General features: G+C 40.1%; 1 protein-coding gene across 4 annotated transcripts in view; it reads left to right on the forward strand.

Moving 5' to 3' along the window:
• Positions 1 to 13207, forward strand: part of ptprub (protein tyrosine phosphatase receptor type Ub) — a 195117-nt gene that overhangs the window by 51729 nt on the left and 130181 nt on the right. For all 4 annotated transcript variants that reach the window (XM_076889732.1, XM_076889733.1, XM_076889734.1 and 1 more), the window contains exon 2: positions 2647 to 2778. In XM_076889732.1, coding sequence (XP_076745847.1) covers positions 2647 to 2778 — 132 coding nt within the window. The remainder of the gene's footprint in view (positions 1 to 2646; positions 2779 to 13207) is intronic.

Raw genomic sequence — 13207 nt, forward strand, 5'->3', positions numbered from 1 at the left:
CAACCATTTGCACTCACAGTCACATTGTTGGGTGGCAATTTAGAATCATCAACTAACCTAACCCACTAAGTGCATACCGGACCACATACAAACTGCACACAGAAGGACTCTGGCCAGATGGTGAAGTCGAGCACAGGACCATCTTGCTGTGAGGCAATAGCCCTAACCACTGTGCCACCGTGCTGCCTACAATACAAGGATATTATAATTTTTTTTAATGAAATTGTTATGTGCACTATGCTTAGTCTCATGTTTTCCTCTTCAGACACAGATGATCCAGTCAGCAGTTTAGCGTGCCAGAATGAAACCCCCTTCTGTGCTCTTTGCCTACTTGTGCCATTTAATTTCAGTACTTAATATGCAGTAAGCTCAAATTTAAACAGCACAACATGCTGTCAATTAAAATAATATATTATGCTGTAAAAAATATACAAAAGACTGCTTTGATGCTAAACCTTTTCTGCTTTTCATACATGTTGAAGTACCCTCTGCTCCATTTACAACAGTAGACTTTTAGAGCAAATAAGTATGTGAAAATGACTCAGATCTGTAATGTGGTCTACATCATCATGGAGCACAAGTTTTAACTCGTCAATGATGTCACGTTAGGGATTATCTTTTCACTCGGGAGAGTGGTCGTTCCTCTCTAGCAGCCCATCACAGCAGATGTACCATCACTTGCAAAGCCAACAGACCGTGAGTGTAATTTCTTTAGAGACGACCTTCACAACTGCAGGATGCCACCAACAGCAGCCTCGAGTTGTAGCTGCAGTTCGACAAGCTGCAAGAAAGAGCTGTGCATCTCACCTTTGTAAGGAACTCTGATCTATCAATTATCAGACAAGCTGTTGATACACAGCAGGAATATTTCTAGGTTTTTTGGGGCAAGTCCTGCGATGCTTTGAATCTAGTTTCTTTTTTATTTATTAAATGGTAGTTTTCACTCTGAAACAGGAGTGCTTTTAGATTTAATGAAAAGCTGGAATGGCACTGATCTGATCAACCCCCCAAGTAGTGTCATCTCCACTGTTGTGGGATCAATGCCCTCGATGTGACAGTCAGTCAGCCTCTGATTTGATTATTTGCACTACAGCATTGAAAATCACCCACACACACCCAGAAACCACAGGATAAAATAAAAATCAGATGCTACAATATTATTTGCCCTATAACTAACTAACTATAACAACTGGAGCGGTCACAATAGTAACAGAGTTATGATTCCTCACTACAGAAAGTCTGCATGTGTTTTTCTCTGCAGCCTGTCATACTGAAGCCATTTTTCAAAATTGAGGATTAGAGAAAAAAGAGCAGCAATAAAGTTGTATATCACAGGGGTCACCTTCAGAACCTGCTTGTGGTTATTCCTGTCATTAGCGTGACTGTTTCGTGCTGTCCTGCTCCAATTAGTACTGACACAACCTCTGGTCTTATGACTGAGCAGTTCAAACTGCCCACTGTTAGAGTGTAATTCTCATGCCGATGGACTAATGTGAAATATGGCAACAGATGCAGAGAGCAACAACTGAAGCACATTATTCTGGACCCAAGGGCCATTAAAGCCATAGCTATTAAATATAATTTGAAAAAATTTGCTTTTTGGCGCATAGAATGGCAGGTTGTGAGGTATTATTATAATCACTACATTCCCCAGAGTGGCTGCTTTCTGCAAATGTTATTGCTATTTGTATATGCCTTTGTGAAAGGGCTTTAGGATGTGTAGTCTTTTTTGTCAATGCTTTATGGGAGGGGTATTTCGCCTCAGATTCAGGGGTAATCATTGCTTTTGCCAGGCTTTGTTTCTTTTTGTGCGAGTTTGAGGTAATTATCGCTCACATGGCTCGGGCTTATTGTTGGTTTGGTTGGAGAGAATTTATTCATATTAGAACAAGTTGGTGTGCTTGAAATGCACACTGAGAACGACATGGGGTTGAGCCTGCATTAAAATGTGACTGGTGGTCACATTGTTGATTTCTGACAGCAGTTTGTCTGCAAATTGCTACAACAGTGTTGTTTGATCACTTTATTGAATTTTAGCACAAATAATGTAGCATTCACAGTGAAACATCTTTGTAATTGTTATGGGTGAAAAAACGACTCTAGGAGAGACACAAGTTGCAATCCCTGTTACAGTTATTGTACCAATTTGTTACACCTAAGTTATTACTTGAAACCAGGGCTGTGTCGTTGGCATTCGCATCAACACTGAGCTGAGGCTATTTATTTGGCCAGAAAGCGTCGAGAGGTGGTGAGTGTGGCTTTGATGCACATCTAGTTGTGGCTGGCAGCTAAGATTGGAAGATGTAGGAGGAAGACATTGTGAAGCTGTGTTTGTTTTTCCCAGTTTCCATAAAAGGAAGAAGTCCCGGGGGGAATTTAAAAAACAGGTCACATTAAGTTGTGACTCATAAAATTACCATGACACTAAAGCTGAAACAATAACCGCTGCATTCTCTAGTTATGGCTTCTTAAACAAATATCTAGTTTATTGTTTTCTTATTCATCTTCAACACTAAATAGGCTGTTGATTTCAATGAAAGTAGAAAATTATGTATTAACCTGTGTGGAGTTTTAACCTTTGAGGTGAATCTGTCTTGATGTACTTTGTTTCTGTCACTGAGTTGACGTTTTCCTCTCACCTTTTAGCTGCTGGCTGCACGTTCGAAGAGGATTCAGACCCTAATCTGTGTGACTTCACCCAAGGAGAGGAGGATGACTTTGACTGGCTGTTGTTTAGGACACAGAGTTCACCTTCTGCCAACTCTGACCTGCTGAAGGGTGAGTACTCTGTGCTCATGGTTCCCTGTCCTCTTTACTTTGTAGTTTTTTTAGACACTGAAACACGGCACACGAGCGTGCATGGGACACAGGCGCCCTGTTTTCATGTCTGGGAAATACATAGACTTGTTTGTATTAATGTGGCTGGCATTATCGGCCTTTAAAAATGTCCTGTGTCCGTTATGCATCAAATTTAATGAAGCCCTCACCCTGGTTTTATCTGCTTCCTGCTAACCCCAAGGATAATTTTATGTTAACCAGCCTCACAGGACTAATGGAAACCAGCATTTCCCTGCCATCATCTTCTCCACTGGTGGTTGCCAGAGGGTGATGGCATGCATAGTTTATAAGGCGCTCCTCCATCTCTGCATTAACAAATACCTACAGGGATCTGACAAAGAGAAGATTGCTGTTTCAGCTTCTCAGCATAAAATACCAGTGGCTGCAGTGCTCTCTCCGGTAAACTACTTCTACTGGGGGAAAACTTGGAATATGATTAAGAAATTGACCTCCCTCGGGTTTAACCAATCAATCAGTGTATGATATGGTAATGAGAATGCAACAAATCCATGACACAGACGTACATTTAAGTGTTCCTTTTACAAGAGGATGGGGAGAGCACTTGCACACTAAATAGGAGGAACCGTTTCTTTAAGCCTCAAAGAAAGCACTGGTATGATTTGTTGGTAGAACAGAGCTAATTCGGTAGACATAAAGACGGGGCAGCTAAGAGGAACAGATGGAGAGATGACAAGATAGGATACAATCAGATACATCATCTAAAAAGAAATAAATGCAGGCTTTAGGGAACATTCTGTCCGTTTGGAAACTATCAACTCAAGTAGCCTTTGAAAACGGTCAAAAACACCCTGCAGGGGTAATTTAAAAGCCGGGTACTTGTGGTTTTGATTTAAAGCATTAAAATCACTTCTTGTCTGCAGGTGGTTATCCAAATACACTTCTGAACTCGATAAATCTCACATTTAATCCCAAATCACTCTTCATTCAGCCACACATCATCAGCATTCGAGCGAGAATCTGCCTGCAGCCGCCATCCAGTTCACAGCAGGCAATGAGATTATTAATTCTTTTCCCTTCGGGTTTAATTAAAACTTACTGCCATGGCATTTACAACAATCCAGAGCCATCAGTGGAACAGACCTGCACAGGTGGAATGAGGCAGGTAGCGTAATCTGCACACGACGGCTGTGAGCGTCAGTCCACTATCGATCCGTCGACCAGGAGACAAATTCTGTCTCATTTCTTAGACGCTCATCCTTCAGCCCTGCACAAGAACCCGTGTATTATTCATGTTCCTCTCCTAAATGTTGTCACTGTATATTGACAGCAGCGTTTCTTCATTGTGTTATAACTTGACATTTTCTCTGCCGTGTTATTTAAGGTGGATAATCTTACCGCAGATACAGGCACAGGAAGTTTTTGTCTTTTTCTCCTCCTCTCTGACTTAATCCCCTTGTGTTGACTTCTAACCATGTATCACATTGGGCAGCTAAGGTGGGGGGAATAACAAGAGTTTATGAGATAAGGCTATTTACATTGGACCAGTATTAACTTTGCGGGGCTGAGAAATTGGTGTCGAGGGAAGATTAGTAAACACAGCTGAGATAGCAGCAGCTTGTGGCTCCCAGGAGAAATTAGAGACTACTGCTCCCATGAAAGACAAAATAGTCTTACAAAACAAAAAGAAAAAGGAAGAAAGAGCGCAGTGAGGTCTTAATAAGACTGGTCCTTTTTTTTTTTTTTATCACATCTTACTTTATTTGGAATTAGAGTTGAGATTTCTGGCTGATTTTTGATAATCTTTCGTTCTTTTGCTTTTGTTTAAATGAACAAGTGAGGCGTGCAGGATGATAACCTTGTACGAGAAGAATGTGTTTGCATGTCAAGTGTACCTCATTTTCTGAAAGCCAGATTCATTAAGCTTGAAAAGTTATGGGGCTGCTGCAATATTCATTATACTGTATCAGGGTCGCCTTAAGCGAAAATCCATTAAATGGGGTTAAAAACAGCTAATGGTGATGTATCTAGCTTTCCTTGTTCACCTTGTTGGTGGAAGTGAAGTGAGTGATTGCCAGCTCCCTCGGTCCACATGCCAAAGTGTCCTTGGATGAGAAAATTGTGTGAAGCAGGCAAAGTAGAGCAAAAAGTATGGGGCACCTCGTAGGCCATTACAAAGCTCTAACAAGTACAGGGTCATTTTTGGAAAGAAGGGTGAAAAACTGAATGCAGACCCTGGATTCCTCACTCAGAATGTGAATACTTAAGAGTTCCTTTGTTTAAGGAATGTGCCAGTGGTGACTAAGAGGCTTCAAGAAAAAAACAACAGAAAGGGTGGATAATTGATCCTTGTGGCTGCATTTAAAAAAATAAAATACCTCAGCTGGTTAACACCTTGAATAACACGCCATTTCTTAGCATTTCATTTGTAAGACTCTGCTCCAAATCAGCATTTTCTGATCACTGTTATCAAAACCTGCTACTACAGTCAAAATACAGCGTGACAGGGATGTCAGAGTTTCAGGTGTGTAATGCAAAAGCGAAGAGCCTCATGTCTTTCATGACATCCATGTAAACGTGGCGTTTTTCTGTAGCCTCAAAGTAATATCACCGATATTTTGAGGAATATTACGATAAAGATATTTCTGATAGTGTAGAAAAAGAAACAAGATCTGTGATTGCAACTTATAGACGGCAGCATTTATTAGTGCAGATAAAATTAATTTCCATCTTTCTTTTCCAACTGTTTGCTGTCATTATGTGAACCTATTAAAACTAAGTGGCAGCAGGAGGAGGATTATAGCGACGTAGCATAAGTTAACTGTCAATGCAAAAGAAGCTTACGTAGTGTTTTGAATGGAAATCATGAAAGTCAAACTACAACACAGCTGCTTTAGTCTAACGGTAACTAAAGTAAGTGAAATATGTAAAGTTTAGGAGCTGCACAATGTTGTTGCATAATAAAACTGAAATAAAAAAATGTTTCCTGCCTATGATGGTGGGTTCAGCTTTTTAATCAGCTGCTTAAAGCTACTTTCCGTCCACTGTTTGCTCTTCCTGTCATACAAAGTGTAACAGGCAAATGCTCCAGTGATGCTGGTGGAGTCGTTTGTTTCCATTTGCGTTACGCATCACCAGCTGCTAGCATCTCCTCCTTACATGCCTTTATAGCAGACTCAACGGTCCTTTTGTGCCTCAAGGTTTGTTGAAACAGGTTTGTTGTTTCCACCTTTAGTGAGAACACTTTTCTAACTAGCTGCTCTCACTCTCAGACATGTCTGGGCTTGTCTCGTCATTGTGTGTTAGAGAAAGGAATTGTATTGGTGATATTTCAGTAGGACACTTTATATCATGTAAAAATGTATACAGATATTAGGGCAGCCCCACCCACCCCCAAGTCAAGTGCGAGGCATACTGTAAGGGCTGAAATGTTTCCCACAAACTTTCCTCCTCGCTTTCTGCCTCAGCAGCCGTGCAGGCCAGCCAGTGTCTCTTGGATGTGCAGTTTTTGGGACAGTTTTCAGCTGAGTCACGCAGAAAAACTTTGACAGTACTAAAACAAAGTGTTGAATATGCTGCCGCTTTAGTCTCACCATCCTTTGCATGTTAATCCCTCGCGCTCCTCTCATCTTTTTTGTAAATGTTTTCTTTCCAGCAGCACACATCCACTGAAGATCCTGTTTCTGTCTAAATCCGTCTCCGTGTTTCTGCTACACTGCAAAAAGCTACGGAGTCAATTTATTGACTGTGTACCTTATTTTATTAGCTAGTAGTGCAGAAGTCTTGGACATAAATGCCCGAGAGACCTTTAATAGACTTTATAGTTCGATTGGACCTCGGGTCAAAGAAAGGTTGAGACTTGTATGAACTATGGCTTTAAGTATTGTTGTAGAGTTAGTCTGGTCAGCTGGTACTTACTGCAGCAGTGTACACAATGTAATGACCTGAACAGAGCTAATTCATACAGTGAAATGTGCATCCACCTGTATTTCCAGCCTGATTTCCTCTATTGGGCAGCCATTCTGGTCTTTATCCGTCTCCTCTCACCTCTGTTTGGCCTCAGCTCCACACTACAGATCAGCTCCACATTATGGTGCGTGTCATTGAGAATGATCTGAGATCCTTCTGCATGTGTGAAAAGATGAGGCAGAGTGAGCCAGAAATCAGAACTTTCCAGCCATCCTTACTGGTTCTACCTCAGGCGTATTTTGCCTTGCTGTAGGTGGAGAAAAGTCTTCCATAGCGATCATGCAGATACTATTTGACTGTTTTAGGAGAAAGCAAGTGTAAAAAATACACAGCTGCTTTCTATTCATGTTCTTTTTTATCTTCTGATTAATCAGTTCAGTTTAAAACCAGCGACTCATTACTGGTTTTACTGCATTAGGTGTAGCTGACTTTAAACTGATAGCCGTCTGATCCCTGGAGGAGACACAAATCCCTCTGGGGTTGCATCATGAAGGGAATCCGGTATTCAAAATCTGCTAAATCAAACATGCGGAGCTACCCGCTGTGGTGATTACCCCATGTGAATACGGCAGCAGCCGAAAGTAACTTTTTATTTGAAGACAGTCATTTTGTTCAAAAACTGCATTTTTTGGTGTTGCATAACTGATCAGTTACGGTGATGGGACACTGTTTGTTCAAGATGTCATTACAGCGATGAAGTGCATGCTGGGGGTAAAATCTAAAGTCGTCACGCTAACACTTGTTTAATATCGTTAAAGTACGTTTCTTAATCCGAACAATGTGTGGGAGACATTTCATGGTTACTGATTATTATTCATGTTTGTGTAATCTTCATGCATTTTATGTTATGCTCTGTGTGCTCGAGTCAAGCTCACTTCAGCCTTGTGTGTTGTTGTGAGAAGAAGAAGAATGGACCCAGATGTTCTTCTGGAGTGGGTAATGTTTTGGCTTGGAGTGCTGGATCAGCACTAACTATCTGGGCTGTTTTGGTAAACCAGTGTTCTAGTAAGATTATTTCCCACTGACTACATGCTGTTAGAAGGCCCAGGGGGCTCTGAAGGCAAGAGGGTTAGCTGCTGTATCCTGTTTCGCCTCTGCTGGGAGAGGAGAGGGGAGACAGAAACTGTGCAGTAGGAGCTTTAATTTCATTCTGACTCTTTTGTCTTTGGAGACGTGCGGTTGTGCGCATACTAAAGCCTGCAGATGCGTTTCTGCAAATCCTACAGTTTTCGTGCCTCACCTTAAACGAGTAGTTTAATGCCTGAGCCTAAACAAACCGTGAGTGAAAATGAACATAAACAGTGAGTGAATGTGAAACGTAAAGGTGTCCCAGAGGTAATTCAGACTCCAATAATCCTGCGCGAGAGTCGGGAGAATTTTGTGTCCGCAGCTCGTTTATGTCACTTTTGATATCTCAAATGCCAATAGCTGATGGATTTGTTTGTTTGCAAAGCTAGACCTCCCCCTTCCTCTTTGAAAAGAGAACAATTTCCTTCTGATGTGTTGCAGTGTGTTTTTGTTTTGGGGAGAAAAATAGTTGAGGACGGACCTGAAAGGGTGAGCAAAAATATGAAGGTCAAAGTCACAGCTGAGTAAATCTTAATAAAAAAAAAAAAAATGTCGCGCAATAGCCGAAGTGACTTATCAGCTTTACAGAGAAGGCTCGCCTACAAGGCTAAAACTGTGTCATGATGAATGAAATCAGAGATGAGATAAAGTAGTCTGCTGTTTGTTTTCTGGGATGGTGATGCATCTTTTGTTCTTGAAGGGTTTGGGGGGGAACCTTTTAACATTGCACAGCCATATTTATCATTTGGCTTGGGTTACAGAGGACAGCATTTCATTTTAAAGGAGACGAGTCCGGTCTTCTGGTAGACTCTGCGTGTTTCACTCCAGCCAAACGTTCCACCAGCTGATTTTACTAATTAACACACCTTCAATCAGAGAGGCAGGAAATAATTAGTGAAATCAACTGTGGTATTTGCTAGAAAACCTTCCGCGGCTTGGAAGGGGAGCTACTGGCTCACTGGGATAATTGCTTAAGACTCATTACCTCAAGGCAAAGGACATCATACTCATTGATCACTGATGTATAATATAAATGTCTGAAAGCCCAGTGTCCTTTTAAAGCATCTCAAAAATGCTGTAACTACACAGAAGCTTTTAAAATATAGCCGATTAATTGAATTGCTATTCAGGGAAGCGAGCAGCTGCTCCCTTTATGCCTCCTCAACAAGGTAAGGGCGATTCATTAATGTGAATGATAGAGACACATTTGGGAAACGCAGACATTTTGCCAATCACTGAAGCCTGCAGTCCAGCTGAAGTATACTCTGTGACCAGTCTTTTTTTTAATTCTTTGTTTTTCACTCACCCACACAGGTACCCAGATGATAGGAAGGCATGATAATTCAGCCCCCTTTGGCTGGTTTCTGTCTAATTAGTGTCACTTTAGAGGGGTAGCTAGAGGGCTTTTATGTGCAAGGTTGCAGTTTAAATAATATAATTGGAGGTGTAGCTAAATACACTTTCTAGGTGAACCACCTTAACTCATGTGAGATAAAATAACCGGCCACTTGAAGAGTGTATTAGTACAGCTTTTGAAAATGGCTATGTGGGTGTCAGCTGCAGTAACTTTTGTATTTGACACACTTGAGTAGTTAGATATTTTTTCCTACTCTTTTAACAATGTAATGTAGTCACATTTATTTTTTTAGTCTTATGGACCACTCATGGCGCTTTAGACTACAAGTAATTTTTTTTTTTACTGCATTCATATAACAATTTATTCTTTGCACTTCATCTATCTCACATCCATGAAGACTGTGGAATCCAGTCTTTAAGTGATAACGTGACGAAACCTGCTTCCGGGTCCAAACTACTTTGTGTTTATTAAGGCTGTTGTGTTTTTAACCTGTTTTAATGTTTTGTATCTTGCTCTATTAAATCTGAACATGTCCCTAAAACAGTCAGTGATCACTGCCGGCCTCTCTTGGTTTTTATCATCACTATTCATTTTAAAGCTCAGTTTTTAAAACCTTACGATGGTAACTACAGCCCAGCCCATGAAGCGGTATCTTAATTACTAACCTGTGGATAGATTATCTCGGTTGTTCTACTCACTAAAGTTTGGTCCGTTTATAGCATCCTGCCATGCAATTACATTTGTCCCTAACCATTGGGAACCCTCATGTGAACTTTTATCGATTGGGAAAAAAGTTAGCTTTCATCCTCCAGCTTCACTGTGCTAATGTGTTCATATTATGCTAACCTTAGCTGTGTAGCTGGCCACCACGTAGCACATCATTATATACCAGCTAGCCTAACTTCAGTAACCCTACAAAAGTCACAACTGTTTAGTTTTCTGTCTTAATTTATGTCTGAAGTGAAAGCAGAGCTGTACATTTGAATTTTTTCAGAAGTCTCTCAGTCAGAACATGGTATATGATGCTTAGATGGAAACTAGCGAGCTAACTTCATGCTAACTTCTAACTCCTTCAAATTTCATAAATTCCGTTTTCGTGAATGCTTGGATGTTAAACTTAATTGTTACACCTGGTAGAGCAACCACACTGATCATTTTATTAAAGATGAAAGAATTTAGACCGTTTGTAACTCTCAGTAATGCCACAGTGTTTGTTTGACTTTGGGACGTGAAACAGAGTCTGGACCCAGAAGTCAAGTCAGGTAGCACATTTAAAAGACATCAAGTGTTGGCCAAAGTGCTGAACAGAGGGATAATATAATGAAAAGAATTAAAATAGATAAGATGAAAACATTATACAAAAACATTGTAAGACATCCATATCTGTTTGTGAAAAATATGTGTACATGCAAATATGCACATACATATACAAAAATTTACACATTCACACACAAGCACACATACGTGAACATAAGTTACATGTATACACATGCACATGCAAACAACATCCAATGAGATAAAAGACCACAATAGCTAAAACAGAATAAGAGGTGTCAGAGAGATGTGAAAGCCTTGACAAATAGGTAGGTCTTCAGATTGGATTTGAAATGGCTAGTGCCGTCAGACCTGAACTTGCAGTAAGCTGTAGTACTCCACACAGACAAACTCTGGCCAGGATTCGAACAAGGAAGTGTTACAAATGATGTTTAAATACCTGTTCTTGGATTGAGTTTATGTTGTGATGCACTTTCTTTTCTGTCTGCCTTTTTTTCCCTTCTGTGCAACTCATAATGGTCTAAAAAGCTTGATTATTGGTTCTGCACTACTTTTACAGAGCACTGCAGGGTAATTTGAGGACACTATATATGGTGTAGCAATACTCACTAAACATTTGGACAGCACTGCAAAATAGCTAACTCAATAAAACTCAATAGACCACTATATAGTAAGCACAGAGTGAGTTCAGACACATTTCTAGGAAACGGTTGGAGAATGTGAGTGTGAAATACACATTATTTAAACTAATATTTTCACGTAGTATAAACACAAAACCCAGTTACTGTGTTGATATCGATATTCTAGTTTAGCATAAGCTCACAGCTCAGAGCTGCGGTCAGAAGAATACTTGCAAAACTGAATCTTCTATCATTTAATCCAACAGAGTCTTTCTGCTTCTGTTTTAGTAAGCAGAAGATTAACAGAGTTAAAGCATCTTTGTGAATCAAATGTGGATGCTTGAATGAAGTTAAAAGACATTTTTACTACTGCCTGCTGTCTTTGAACATGTTCTTTAAATATTTGAAGCTCTCTTTCTTCTTCTGATATCCTCCTCTTTTCTGCTAATCACACATTCTCTCTTTGGCGATCTGGAGATTGGAATTGGCTTTGTATGTGTGCCTAGTGCGGACGGCTGTGTGCTACTGGATATCTCCCAGCCTCTGTGCTCTCCTCTGCTCCTCCGTGTTCATACTTTGCTCCAACTCTCTTGAAATCTCTGCAGATCACAGGTTCTGGAAAGTTGTTTGAAACCAGACCACATTGCTATTTCTTAAAATTCTGTTTGTGCACAGGACTGAATCGAGCCTTCCCAATACATATGAATTAAAAATGGGAGGGAAAATGTAAAGAGAAGGAAAACCTCCTCGTTTGCAACTGCAGTAACTCATTCATTAGCCATATAGCAGTTTGAATATAGAGAGTAAAGCATGTCTGAGCACTTGAACACTGGCAGATGAGATGAATGCAAATTTGTTACTTTGATAACATTTTATTAATTTAAAAATGTTCATGGTTTTGACAGCTCTGACGGTATTTTGCTCAAAGCAAAGACTTTAGGGATGCAGTCTCTCATTCTGGCATCATCAGGCACTACAATTAAATCATGGAAAACTTCAGCTTTTGCAGTGATTTATTAAAAGTGTATCTTGACATAATTTTCTCCAAAACATCAACACACCTTATCAAGATAGCATCTGATGTCTTGCTTTGAGCATTCAAATCTGTTTTACACTCTTGGTGAAGAGAAATCTTTGTAATTAGTGAGTAAAAAGGGATGTAGTTGGTCAGGTTTAGGACACTATTGGCTCTAGCACAGTATTAACAGGTCATTGTTGCATTTTGTTGTTGAGCTGCATCTTTGTTTAGAATTGTCTGCTTTTATTTAGGTTTACTCTGAATAATTATGTATGACATTATGCCTCATAAATAAGCTCAAACATGAGCTTGTGACACAGTAGACCATAAAATAGACCTGCGCTTTGTATGCAGCTTTGTTGCTAAAGGTGAGGAACAGGGTTCCTTATCAGCAAATAAAGGTTTGACAAACAAACTTCCCAGTTAATAAACAAAGTTTTATATATTGCGGAACACAAGGTTGCCAAGGTTGTGCACACACCAATTATATCAGTGTTGGATGATGCTACAGCCTACAATTTATATCCAGAGCAGGATGCCGTGTGCCATTTAATCAGCCTAATATGAAAGTTACTGAAGTAACAGTGAATGCGCCTAGTGTGTGTTGGGCTGAGATTTCTGGGACTCAAAAAGTTTACTTTATAAATCCTTTTGTGACTATTTCTCTCACCTTAAACACGGTCTGTTATGCTAATTTCCACTTGTGCAGTTGTAGTCCTAGTTTCTAGTAGAATAATCCTTAACTATCTTTAATAGCCCCTCACTTATCTCTTAGCTGAAAAGAGGTGTTTTCTTTCTCTTCCCTCCTGCCAACTTTCTTCTGATTGGCTGCTGCTCACAAACAGAAGTTTTGAACGGCAGGTGGGCGGAGCTTCTGTACTCACATTCAGAGTGTGCCTGAGATCACCATTTTAAATGTTACTTGCTCCCACTGACATTATAGACCAGTGAATCTGAAAGTGTGTACAATGTTCAGTTACATATTTATATAAATGGATTTATTTATACAAAAAGTGAATAAGAAACCTAATTACTGCTCTTGTATTGACGTTTGTGTCCCAGTGGCGGGTGGGTTGCATATTTGCCTTAACTCTTTGCATATGA

This window comes from Maylandia zebra, linkage group LG11 (assembly GCF_041146795.1).
Source record: "Maylandia zebra isolate NMK-2024a linkage group LG11, Mzebra_GT3a, whole genome shotgun sequence".
NCBI classification, from domain to species: Eukaryota; Metazoa; Chordata; class Actinopteri; order Cichliformes; family Cichlidae; genus Maylandia; species Maylandia zebra.